We start from the raw sequence: 14,471 nt of genomic DNA, 5'->3' as shown, positions 1-14,471 counted from the left end.
TGATTATGTAAGCCTTTGGTAGGATGTGACCGCGAGTGAAATTCTCTTTATATGAGAATTGAAATTTTGTGAGGTGGTAGGATGTTAGCATGAGGTAGGATATGATCTGATTATGTAAGCATTGCGTAGGATGGGGTCTCATTATGTAAGTATGGGGTAGGATGTGGTCTGATTATGTAAGCATGGGGTATGATGTGGTCTGAATATGTAAGCCTGGGGTAGGATGTGGTCTGATTATGTAAGCATGGGGTAGGATGGGGGTCTTATTATGTAAGAATGGGGTAGGATGGGGGTCTTATTATGTAAGAATGGGGTAGGATGTGTTCTGATTATGTAAGCACGGGATAGGATGTGGTCTGATTATGTAAGCTTTTGGTAGGATGTGGTCTGATTATGTAAGCATGTGGTAGGATGTGGTCTGATTATGTAAGCATTTGGTAGGATGTGGTCTGATTATGTAAGCATGGGGTAGGATGTGGTCTGATTATGTAAGTCTGTGGTAGGATGTGGTCTGATTATGTAAGCATGGGGTAGGATGTGGTCTGATTATGTAAGCATGGGGTAGGATGTGGTCTGATTATGTAAGCATGGGGTAGGATGGGGTCTATGTAATCATGGGGTAGGATGTGGTCTATGTAAGCATGGGGTAGGTCGTGATCTGATTATGTAAGCATGTGGTAGGATGTGGTCTGATTATGTAAGCATGGGGTAGGATGGGGTCTTATTATGTAAGCATGTGGTAAGATGTGGTCTGAAATTAAATGTGTAGCACAAAATAGAAGTTCATTGTGTGTTAAGTATTCGAATTCAAGAAATACATTCCTCACTGGGTCTTAACGAAAGCGGCTTGACAACTTGCAGCTGAGATTTATACAGCAACATCGTGTGGCTCGGTGTCACAAGGATTCGGTTGGTTGCACTCAGATACGGTTGGTTGAACTCGACACAGACTTGACCGAGATTTTGTTTTTGTTCAAAAACCGACACCCTTAGGGCGTACTTACTAGCGCGATTACACGATGAGATTTGAACACGAAACTATTTTCAGGATTTAATGTGGGTTGTTTTGAAACCTCGTTATTATCCATATGTAAATTAGAACTTATTACAATAATTATTTACACACATTAAGTTTACCCATAAGGAAGCTATTGTTTATGGTTTTAAATAAAAAACGTGAAAATTAAGATGAGGGCTATTTATACGTTTTCGATGAAGCTATCCGGAGAATCTTGACGTACTTAGATTTTCACAAGATATTAAGTGCACAATTTTATACCTTTGGTCGAAGTAGATCTCCATAAGACTGAATAGTTACATTTACGTATATGTACGTTTAAAAATATAATTCTAAAACCACTTTGAGGACTGTTTGTAGTAAAACTTAATTGATGAGACAGCTACTGATCAGACTCAAAGATATACAACAATTGTAACTAAAATGTGGTTCAAATTAGAAGACAATTCGTTTTAAATCTGCAATTGTACAGATTGGGTATTACTAGGCTTTGAGAGGCACTGCAATATATATATATATATATATATATATATATATATATATATATATATATATATATATATATATATATATATATCAGTGGCGTAGCGAGGACGGGTGTCACCCGGTGCGGCACTTAATGGTGTCACCCCCCAGAGGCGTAGTGACCCTTCCTGGGGACAAACTTTCAATTTTCGATTTGCACTCCCCTCCTCAAACTTTCGATTTGCACCCTCCCGTCAAAAGTTTCTTTATATATTTTGCTATTTTTTTGCCTTGGTGTCACCCCCTAAATGGTGTCACTCGGTGCGGTCCGCACCTCCCCCCCCCCACCCCTCGCTACATAAATACATACATACATACATACATACCTCAGAATTCGCAATGTTTCAAATATTGAATATTAATTAAGAAATTAATGCTACATATTTATACTATGACGTTTAGAGACCACACCGACATATAGAGCACAGTATAGTGTACACTGCTAAGTGTTCGATCAATAAATATCTACATTTTAAATTATGTAATCCCTATCAACAGCATTCAATAGTAGCAACAGCTGGCTTGTATAACACAGTTGTTTTTTTAAAGCTGTAGGTTGTCTATGATTAGGAAAAACCTGCGATTTAGTTACACAACATAAAATGGAAATTTATTTAACATGCATGTAAACGAACAGCTGGTATTTTTGTTGTTGTTGGGGAGTGTGTTGAGAAGATGATGTGGGGTAGAAGAAACTACTTGTTGAAACAATATTAACTTTCACTACTTGGGTATAAACAAGTGGTAAGTACTGGCGTACATGTACACTGGCGACAGTAGGTCGAAAGTCATCAGGTGCAAACATTCAGTAATTCCCCTCCTGCCCCGTATTCAACAAATCTTTCTGTATATTCGCTTTGGTGTTTTACGCCAAACTATTTTTTTAATATGATGGAGCCATTGTTTTTTTTTTTTTTTTTTTTTGCAATGTTAATTTAATTTTTTATTTACGTCATTACCTAAGCGGCGTCACCTGACGCTGAAAGTGCCAGGTTTTGTGACCTTACTGTATTGTCGTTCCTAGTTTGGTTGCGCCAAACGGGGTCTAAAATACAATTCGACTATGCTTGAACGCTGTTTGGGTCAGGAGTAGGATTAAGGGAAGCTGTTGTTAATGTTTAGTTGAGATCCAGTGGAATTTGATACAAAAAAAGACCAACTTCGATACGCCCTGGTTTAAATGTTACAGCTTTATATTTTGTTTTTTAAATTTAATACTTAACATTATCTGCGGTTTTAAAGCTTGAGTACGTCTTAAATTACGTGTATGCCATTATAGCATCAGTGCAAATTTTGTACCGTCAAAAATGATTAATTGTGCAACAAAATATTTGAAATTTAATTGCATAAAAAAATTGATGTCATTTTTTTTTTGTAGCTTGTGTTTTCGCATTAGTTTCATGTTTACAATATGACTGGGCAATAAACAACATTGATATTGTGTTAAAATTGTATATATATATATATATATATATATATATATATATATATAAAATTTGCATGTTTCTGTGTGTGTATGTCATGCTATATTTAAAAACGCAGGATCGAATAATTTTCTGGTCCGCCCCGGTATATATTGCGTGTTGAAGTGGCAGACAGGAAAAAACAAATTTATTTTCGCGTCTAATAAAGCCCTAGAGCTCCGTCTTCTGGGTGAAGGCCTTTATAGCCTACGAAATGTCATTTGTTTTACGATAAAAGGAACAGTTGTGGGGGAAAGGTTGCGGTCGTCTCATTGGCTGTTGAGAAACCGTGACGTACACCACTCTCTTCTGATTGGTTAGTTTTTTCCTGAACAGTGCCTCGACCCATACCGTGAACAAAGCATGGCGGTTTTATGATCTTCTAGAATAATCTAGAACTTTTTTTTTCTGTTGTAACCTAATAATGTTTTTAACGGAGACTGTAAAAAAATAAATACTAAAACTTAATGTAAAGAGAAAGAAAGTAAAGTACCCTCTATGTATAGTATGTTTTGCACGTATATTTAACACTACACGAGAACACGACAGTAAGTAAGGTTCCCTTTTCAAACCTGACGGTCTTTAGGGCAAGTGAAGTAGAGTTCACTTGATTATATGACCTCGGCAAATGAAGGTAAGTGCGGTCAGCACTATGCCCAGCAGCCTTTACTTTCCCTAACATGACTTGTACTCGGATTCGAACTCGAACGGGTTAGCAGTCCAGCTCTCTACCGCTAGACCACTCCGTCCCCTACACGACAGTAGGTTGTCGGCTATTTCTTCACTTGTAACCTTTCATTCACTAATCATAGATAACTCCTTATTCATACACTTGATATATAACATTCTCAAGGAGAAACCTAAAGAACACGAAATAGACAATATAGTGGTGTAATAGTATGGATAAACATGAAACATTAATCTGAAGCGTAGCATGACATACATAACGACGTTTACTTCTATATTTAAAAGACGGTGTGGTGGCATGGAAGAGCTTTCTACTGCTAAAGTGAAAGTGTTGGGTTCGGATCCCGGGCTCAAGTCCGTATTACGTCCCTGAACCCAAGCAACTCAATGGGTACCTGACTCACTTTAGGCATATGACATAATGCTGGCCACACAATCTTCTTGCATGCCGAGGTCATTGAAACAGATGAACTCTACTTCATATGACCCACGTTTCTTGGACACAAACGAGAAAAGATAATAATGATCTATATCCCCACCATAACCTTTAATCTAACCCTCACTATAAATTTAATTTAAATTAAAATGCCGGCAGAAGCAAAAAAAAAAAAAATTCAATGATGTAAGTGTCTTCCCCCTTTATATAAAAACCGGAAAATCTACTTTATTCGTGTAAGCAAGTTGCTAGTCATAGTCTAGTACAACACAAGAAGGTTTGTTTATATTCAATGGCTGTTTGCGGTTTAATACATTGCACCTGTGTTCACCGAGGTTTACCATACGCAGGGCACAGGGAGACAACTCGATGTTACTAAATCCAAGGCTGGCTGGTAGAAAGGACTAAACAAACCAAGAAAATCAGTCGAGCGGAACGCCGTGCTGAGGTCAAATTTTAAAAGAGAGCCAAAAACCCCACGTTACCAGTTTGTGATCCCAGGCCAAAGGTTCTAACAGTGTGGGTTGTCTTTCCGTTTTTAGGGGCAAACTTGTAGAGTTATCTCCCTTTCTTTTTAAAGGGACATAATGGCAGATTGAGAGTTGAGTTAGCTGTTCTGTGGACACCATTTTTAGAAGTTAGCAACACACTAATCCTTAATCTGTCGAGTAGGATACCTGACTTTAATTAGTTAGCCCGAAACTATGACGACAAAATACTGACGATAATCGAACCAAAGGCCATTCTATGTACTGAAGACAAAGTTAGTAATGCATCGCTGTATAGGGCATAAATTGTTAATACCATCTGATTATGATTTTTAAAATCTCCAAGTATGCATAGTTAGAAATGAAGTAAAGTTGTTATATAAAAAAATTAGAACACCAGTTCTTTAGTTACAAAAATTGACTTTCACGAAGCACAGTCTTTCTGTAGTACGATGCAGATTGGGAATACGATTTTACATTGAAGCAACATATAGGGGGAAAATATGTTAAAAAGTGCACTTCTACCTGGGGCCGAAACTTTAAAAAATTTGAGAACCACAAGTTTAACGAACAGGCTGCTGCCTCCTCTACGCCCCATCTCCCCTGCCCCACCTGTATAAGCCAGTGTAAAAACGAAATAAACAGCTTGGATAGCTAGCCTGGATAGCTGTTTGATTATCTGGATATAATGCATGGCTGCTTTTGAACGCAACCGGATGTCAGAGATACAAAGACGTTAGGACGTTTATGTCTTTGTGGACGTCTGCTTGTTTTCAAGTATAAGACGTTTGCGTTTTTAACACCAAATCCGCAAAAAGTAAATATTTATTATGTTTTAAACACTTTTGAGTAAAGTAGTTCGTTATTTACCCAGCGATTGTTTTTTAAAAGCCTGCATAATTCGGTAAGTTGGCAAATTATTATGCATAACATCCCTGAATTTAGTAAACAAGTAGTTTACATAGACATTACGTATAAATGTAGATCGTTTTGTTTAGTCTGATGCTACTGCTCTTAACTACATTCATAACTATGTCTCTACCCTACCCGTACATCTACTCGACCCCCCCCCCCTAAACCCTACCCCCACCTAACGGTATCTACAACCTCTATCATCTCCCATACCCCCCCCCTCTTCCCCCAATCCCTAAAATATTCGCGTATAAACTTCAGCCTAGGGATAAATCTAAATGGGATATTAACACTAATCTAATCCCAAAATTTAAATAATTGTTGCGTCGTTTACCGCAATTCGAATCCGTTGGTACGGGTAATCATTATGTCTATGACCCAACTAGATTAATTATTTAGCATTTAGTAGATATCTTGAAATTAGCCAAATATGAACGATATGTTCACTGATCCATAGTTGACATATACACGTGTATGTACACAACTAGACACTGAACATTATTTGACTTTAAAATTGTAATACTTAACTCTACTTTACTTTGATAACAAAGAAAAAACAAATGGTAAATTAATGTTAAAGGAAATACTTGTTTCTAAAGGCAAAATGTAAAGTTGACTAAGCTAGTCAATTTTATTGGTAATTTTACTAATTTTAAATTGTAGTATTGAAGAAAAACATTTACTTCGACTACTAATCTATTGGTTTAATTACGTTTTCTATAATTACACACTTTTGCTTTCTGAATCTGATTGCCCTTATTAATCACTAAGATGTGTTTTCAGCTTTGATTTTTTAAAAAGTATATACATTTTTAGAATCATTGAGATAGAGTCCTAGACTAGATCCTACAACATTGTCACTTGTGATTTCATTGAGCGTTTAGCGCCGTCATAACATGGTCACTACTGGTAGTTGTAGGCATTGATTGAAGGTCAGGTTTACTACGGCGAGACCTAGTTTTTCTAACACAAGTTTTGGGAATACTTTGAAGCTAGAAATATTTTAATGATTCTATGTTTTTTCGGCATGCTACGATAAACGAATTACGAGATCTAGTATTGTTGGTGTTTTAAATGAATATACATATGTTGAATGTTAATTTAAGCTTTTTGGCGTAGTGTTATAGCAAAATAGTATTATGTATAGATCTAGTCGTGTATAGTTTATAGACACTTTTATTAAGGAACAAGGCCAAGCTAAAACGATTTGTTTTGTATAGTTGACCCTAGAGTTACTGCCAATAGTTTCCAATCCGCATCACTTGCTCTGTATAATGTATCCACCATTGTTTCTAGAGTTAAATTAAAAACATACAGTTGAGACAGTTGTCGATACTAACTGCTATTGTAGAAAATTTAACATAACTAGACCCATGCAACCACTAAAAAAAAATCAACATACCACTTTATGTCTTCAGCATAACAGATGGTACTGACATTTAAAAAAAAAAGCTAATTTTTGTTTTTGATTACCATAATTATATATGCAGGCTATCAATTATTTAAGCTATCAGTTATCAGTTTTTTTTATAAAAACTTACTCCCTATACATCTAGTATAACCTCTTACTATTTAAACATCACATATAAAACCCAGTCCCCAACCATTAACTACAAAAATATATTCACCAAATAATTCTCAAAGTAACAGTTATAACAAATAGCAGCACCATTTTACAGCTGTACTTTTTGCTTTTTAGGTTGTTATGTTTGGTCGTAGACAACACGTCATATTTTGATAACAGCATAGATAGACAGAACACTCACTAAAATGAAGACCGGCTTCAAACTGCACGATCTGCACCAGATTAACGAGATGTATCAGGACTTTGGCCAGATGACCACCATGCATGGCATCAAAAGGGCCGCGGTCAGCAAACAGCTGTGGATTAAACTAATCTGGACAGGGCTGGTCATCTCGGCCTTGAGCTACGCTCTGTACCAGATTAGCCAGACGGTGAACACGTACTACACCTTCCCCTCCTCCATAGGGCTGTCTATAGAAGCTGACCATGAGCTGGAACTTCCGGCTGTCACAATCTGTAACTTGAACAGGATTCGTTTATCAAAGTCTGAAGACATCCAGAAATACCTGGAGCAGTGGAAGAAGGTAAGGTTTAAAACATGTACACATATTCCTATCATTTAAACTATTCTTTAGTATATTCTCTAGAATAAGCTTTCTTTATTCTTGAGTTTGAGACAAACGTATCCACCAGTGTTTCTTCCAGACTTTTTTCTCCGGGGGGGGGGGGGGGGAGGCGGGAGCACTTGATATTTTCGGGGGGCGGACAACATTATCCGGAGGGGGAGGGGGGTCGGACACTGGTAAAAGTATATATTTTCTATATAAATTCCACTTCGTTCGGGTGAGAGGGGGGAGGGGCGGTAGCCTCCCCCCACCTCTCTTGGAAGAGATACGTGGAAGGAACTCTGGTATCCACTATTAGCGTATGAAAAAAAATATTAAAAGGTTTGTGTGAGGAGGGGGTGGTGATATCGAAGGGCGTGGTAAGATATTTATATACATGCATTTCTATCGATGATGACAGACAGTTATCAAATGTCTAGCATGCGTCTACGAGTATCACTCTAAATCACTCTTTTTTTGGGTACAATATAGGTCTGGAATGAACGCAAACTGTTTCTCTTAGCTTCGCTTTTTGTCAACTACGTCAATGATTTATAATTTTTTTTAATAATATATCATTTATTAAATGTTGTAATAAATTTTCCCGTTCGTTTCCCTATTGTGCGTCGTACTTTAATGATGACCTCTACTTGACTTGAAACCTATGTCAGAAATGTAATAATAGTGACGTCTGATTCTCAAAAATAATTTTTTCCCCACTGGCACAAACCACATTTATTAAATGGACGCGGGGACAAGATTACCCCCCCTCCCCTCCCCTAGGATCGTATGCAGGTCATGGGGTTCACCATGGGTCAGTACGTGGTCAGTTAACGCGCCACACAGAAAGGCGGGTCAGTTTTCCACGCTCTGATTGTTTGCGGACACCGGACAGGTGAATGGAGAGACGGTTGAAAGTTGTGGTCAGTACACGGAAGTTAGAACAGGACCATATGACATGAGGAGCAAGTACGAAACCATTGGAGCTATACATCAAAGATATGACGGCTAGTACATAATCACATGAATAGTACGGCTAGCACATAATCATATGTAACGTACATCAAGATAATAATCTTATGAATAGCATAGCAAGGATAAAATTTCATGTTATGCACAGCAAGCACAAAATCACATATATCGTACAGCAAGCACAAAATCACATACATCATACAGCAAGCACAAAATCACATATATCATACAGCATGCACAAAATCACACACATGAACCGTACACCGAATAAGGTCATTACACGGTTTGCTTCGGTCGGTTTAACCCCTCTACTAAACCACAAACAAAGTGTACTTCTGCCCGCCCCTCCCCCCCCCCCCAAATCCACACACACGGACACAAACCGCCGGTGTTAAATAACCAGAATATAGGAAGTTCTTTGGACGAAATAATTTAGGAAAATCCTAAAATAAAAGGACACACAAGGTCAAAAAAGGCATATTTTATCTACCGTCACAAATGTCATATTTCATCTCCAGTCACAAAAGTCATATTTCATCTCCCGTCACAAAAAGTCATATTTCATCTCCAGTCACAAAAGTCATATTTCATCTCCCGTCACAAAAAGTCATATTTCATCTCCCATCACAAAAAGTCATATTTCATCTACCGTCACAAAAGTCATATTTCATCTACTGTCACAAAAGTCATATTTCATCTTTCGTCACAAAAAGTCATATTTCATCTACCGTCACAAAAGTCATATTTCATCTACTGTCACAAAAGTCAAATTTCATCTTTCGTCACAAAAAGTCATATTTCATCTACCGACACACACAAACACCACTTTAAAATATGAACTGAAAGACCTATGTCATATTTTCCCAAGATATACTCATATGCTTAGCGTTCCCACAAGTCCCGTGTTTTCCAGTTCTACACAACATACAACACGCTAACTAAAGATGTATCAGCGAATAAATCGCACGCTTGAGCAGTTCGACAACGTCAACACAAATTCTAGTGTCTCACAGAGCAGCTGTGTTCAAAAGATTACATTAGAAATAATCTAGGTCACGTAAAATGGCGACCTCGGATGCGATTGGTGTTTGGCGCTTTTTTTTTTTTTTTTTTTTTTTTTGCTATTGACGTCATCGTTTTGAAAAATAGCAACTGAAAAAAAAAATATGGGGTGTTGGCACATTTAGTATTTAAGCACTTTAGTAGCAAAACAGTTTAGTTGTAATCTTTATTACTTGTTTAATACCTGTTTATAACTCTTTTATTTGTTTAATTGTGCGTAATTCCCAAACACAGAGAAAAACGACGCCTCTTCAGTACGGTTATAGTTAAGGGTTGTAAGTGTGGTATCTATAAATGACGTCACACTCCAAATATGGATGGGGGATATGATATTTGTGACAACATGTGACGATGGAGAGGGAGAATGTTCAAAAAGTTTGATGGCGCTGTTTGTTTAACATTTTAAAAAGTTTTGTATTGAAGTTAATGTCAGTCGTTATTTAAATTTTTTTTAGTGAATACAATTTTTGTTGATCGAGCTCAATTATTAAACTTTTTTTAAAAAAGAAGTTGTTTATACAAACACAACTGCATTTTTGTGAGCGTGGTATAGTCTGAGTCGGGTCGTCATTTTTATTTTTGAGGGGTTGGCGAAGGGGGGGGGGGGGCGGTTAACGAAGACTGACGATGGGAATGTGAGAAGTAAACACCACTAAAAAGGCGTAAACTCGTAAACGGACGATCGCTAAGTTGGGAATTATATAGAGTAAATAGAGTAAATGGAATCAATGGAATAAAGCTTTTGTTTTTGAAGCCGAGTCTATATCCGGGCTGGGTAACCTATTAGGGTTTACTGTATGAAAATACACAATTTTAACTGCCTTGTTTTTAAATGTCAGTTCGTGTTTGAAAACGATTTCACACACAATTTAACAAAAAAAATTCAAGTGTACTTTTACTAAAAAAAATCCAACAATTTTAAAATAACAATTAGTAAGGCAAATAAAAAAAAAGATCGTTGGTTGGTTTCTTAAACTTTGTATATTAAGGGATGATGTGTTCAGCACTAAGTCATTGCTACTTTTAATTTCACTAACGCAAGACGGACTGAAACCCGATCCCAGATCCGAACTCGAGAATTTTAAAGATAGTGGTCGAGCGCTCTATCACTAAACCACGCCGTCCCAAAAAAAAAAAAAAAAAAAAAAAAAACCACGGGATGAAATAATATTGTATATCTGGTTTTTATTTTTTTACAGAACAATCTCACCGTGCCAGATCAATTGCGACAACTGAGCATCGCCCTCAACGACTATTCCAGAGAGGTGAAGGAAAACTTAGGCCACAATGTCTCAGACATGATGCTGTTGTGTATGTTCAACTCGGTGAGTTCGTTTATATCTCAACTCTGTTCAACAATCACCTATTTTTTTGTACCATTCGACACATTTTATTTTAAACAATCCAAGTATAAAATGTACTTATGATAAACTTTATATAATACTGAGAGAAAAAAAATTGAGTCGCTATTTCTAAGCTGTTCACAGGAATATTACTACAACGTTTATATAGTCATCGTAAGCTTACTATTTTATATCCATAATTTACCCCTTAACTTTCTCTTTCTCTCAATAAATGTAAGTATAACGAGTGCTTAGTAATTTAATTCTGTGTATAGTAAGCTTAGTTTTTTATTAAATATTGTAAACTATACGAAAACGATAAATAAATAAAATCACGTTATATATATATTTTAGGATACATGTAAAACGTCAGATTTTAAACTTAATACATTCATCAGTGATGGAAACTGCTACACATTTGGTGATAAAACTGCGAATAATTCAAAAACTTGGTAATTATGTCATGCAAATTATATATTTACGTATACTAATAGTGATATTAATTTAAAGCTCCAATTAAAAGTTATTATAAAATGACTAGTTTGGGGTCATCCATAAATGATGTCACGCTTTTTTGGACGATTTTTACCTCCCCCCTCCCCCCGTCACACATCGTCACAAAAAGCCAGAACCCCCTCAAAATTGCAGTTGAATTTTTCTTAAAACATCGACATGTTTTCAAAATCTTGTCTGAACTCTGTCAAAATAGAGTATTTTTATCAATTCCTATTGCAATTTATCAAAAAAGTTTTCTAAAACGCGAAATAACGTCCAAAATTCATTTTCTAACATTGCTTTTTTAAAATGCAAAAGTGTGACGTCGCATCATCTGAACTCACCCCCCCCTCATCACACACCGTCACAAAATTACCCCCCCCCTACGAGTGTGACGTCATTTATGGACGACCCCTTTACAGCAAATGATGTTTTTTTGTAGGCCCTATATAAGAAATGTTTCTTTCTCTCGACTGAAACGAAAACAGGTTTGTGACAAAACCCGGTCCAGCCAACGGCCTGATTATCGAGCTGGACATCGAACAGGACGAGTACCTGCCCATCACCGAATCAGCTGGGATAAAGGTCTTGTTACATTCTGGCTCTGAGATCGTCTTCCCTGATAACAGTGGCATCCTGGCAGCGCCGGGCTTTGTTACTAGTATTGGCATTACCAAGGTGTGTACTGTTAATATATTGAACCAGTTTTTTCTTCTTCTCTTCCCTTCGAGATTGAAATTAATCATATCGTTGATATCCGTGGCGATAGTAAACTCTTTCCATCAGTGCACATATCGCATTGCATGTAATCGCATTTCTGGGAACAATTCAATATTGTACGGTTTAAAGTGTTTCCTTAATATACTAAAACCTAGGATACAATAAGGCTGGTAAGTAGGTCACCAACCAGTTCTACGGCTCAATAGAACCTGCATGAGCCATAGAACTGGTTGGTGACCTACTTATTACCAGCCCTATTACAAGGAAACTCCAATATATGTATTTTCAAAATACGAAATGCTAAGTATTCGTATGCACTGAACTTTATTGGTAACACTGCTACTTGGGGAAAAGTGATTAAAAATTTTTTTTGGTGTGTGTTACAATTGTAAATAAAATATGGAATACTTGTTACGCATGCTATAGTCATATTTGAAATCTTCTATTTCAATATATTCTTTCAGTCTGAGACTTATCTGCTCCCTGCGCCTTACGGCAACTGTATCAGCCAAACCAACGTATCCAACGAAATAAAAAATATCTACAAAGATTTGGGCTACGACTACACAAAAGACGCCTGTCTACGGACCTGTTTGCAGATTAAAATCTATGTGGATTGTGGTTGTATTGAGACGGACGTGGCCAATATAGTTCAAGTCCTCAGCTATAAATCTCTTCTCAACTTGGCTGCTAACGCAACGTTGCAAATCTGCAACAAGACACACGCTGCCTGTGTCTTAGATAAGGAACTACAGTTCCAGAAACACCAATTAGGTTGTGAAGACATGTGTCCGCCTGTTTGCGAACAGATTAGCTACCAGACAACCGTATCCACGGCGACGTGGCCAGCTAAACGCTACATGGAGAACTACATCCAGTTTGTCAACAACTCAGCCACAGCCAACAACAAAACCTACAGCTGGACAGGCGAGCCGCGACAACACGCCCTCGACAACTTCCTCCGTTTGGAGATATACTACGAGACTCTCCGCTACGAGGTATTTTCATCTTCAGCTACATTCGACTGGAACAGTCTCCTAGGCAACATCGGCGGTCAACTGGGGCTCTGGTTGGGGTTCTCGGTCCTCACAGCTATCGAAGTCTGCCAGTTTATTCTTGAAGTCAGTTTCCACGTTGGCAGAATATACTACAGAAATCACAGGACATCTAAAACCGACGAAGAGAACCCCGAACCTCGCCCCCCTAGTAGGCGAGTTAGTGTTGCCTTTTCTCCGAACGCTACCAAGGAAGATCGCAAAGTCAGCATCGCATTCGCCAACAGCACAAGCATAAGTGAGAGAAGAACTAGCGTGCCTTTTGGCCATTTTCCGAACAAGGAAGAAAGAAAAAATAGCCTGGCAGTTCCGTACTACAAAAACGATAGAAAAGCGAGTGTGCCTTTCGTTGAAAATGACGAGCTCAAAGAAGAGTATAGTTTTTAAAATGCGATGATTCTAATTAATTTAGTTAAAATGTTCCTAAATTAAAAAAAAAAATGAAGATCTGTCATTGAAACTTGGAGAGGTTTTTCCATGTGCTGTAAAATGATTTGTTTGTTTCGTTTTTAAAGTAAATTTTTGCGATTAGTTTTTTAAATTAAAATTATTATTTTCTTACTGATATATTTCCAAAAGATAATACAATTTAGGCATCATATTTATTTGCTTATTAAACTGCACTTTTAAAAATTAGTCCTTATTTGTTAGCACGTATGATATATATGCCAACTTTGTTATGGACATAGGCATATTTGTTTTTCTGGAACAGCGCATGTAAACACTTTTCCAAAGTTAGTGAAATATGTATTTAGAAAAATTAATTGTAAATACAACAGCAAGTTGGTGAGGTAAATGCTACAAAATTTAACAATAAATGGCATTTGTATGTACACCTTCGTACTTTGGCGTACAATCTACAACTAACTCGCATTGTGTTAAAAGTGACCAACAACATCTGAATGTCCTGATATATATTCAAAGCGTTGTTGATAGTTTGCATTAGAAATCCGAGTGCTTGTAAAAGATGCATTTAATCATGTTTTATTTTTTTTAAAAATGTGTTCATCCTTTATGCTGCTTATGAATCATTTCTTTCAAAACAAGGCAGAATGTGCGATTAAAATAATAGTGTAAATACTTTATTTCAAGCTTAATCCAGAGTGTATATATATACTACACTGCGGATTTTCCCTTATATATATATATATATATATATATATAT

At 37.0% G+C, this 14,471-nt stretch overlaps 1 protein-coding gene across 1 annotated transcript; it reads left to right on the top strand.

The window, feature by feature from the left end:
* The first annotated feature begins 7,299 nt into the window (after window positions 1-7,299).
* Window positions 7,300-13,956, top strand: LOC131956861 (degenerin deg-1-like). Its single transcript, XM_059321474.1, has 5 exons — window positions 7,300-7,638; window positions 10,893-11,018; window positions 11,391-11,488; window positions 12,020-12,209; window positions 12,716-13,956. Exons 1-5 carry the CDS (start codon window positions 7,300-7,302, stop codon window positions 13,691-13,693), a joined length of 1,731 nt encoding a protein of 576 aa, XP_059177457.1. The 3' UTR covers window positions 13,694-13,956.
* Window positions 13,957-14,471: the final 515 nt, after the last annotated feature.

This window comes from Physella acuta, unplaced genomic scaffold (assembly GCF_028476545.2).
Source record: "Physella acuta isolate Inbredline_101_S28 unplaced genomic scaffold, ASM2847654v3 ptg001180l, whole genome shotgun sequence".
NCBI classification, from domain to species: Eukaryota; Metazoa; Mollusca; class Gastropoda; family Physidae; genus Physella; species Physella acuta.
This window is presented reverse-complemented; position numbering and strand designations above follow the sequence as displayed.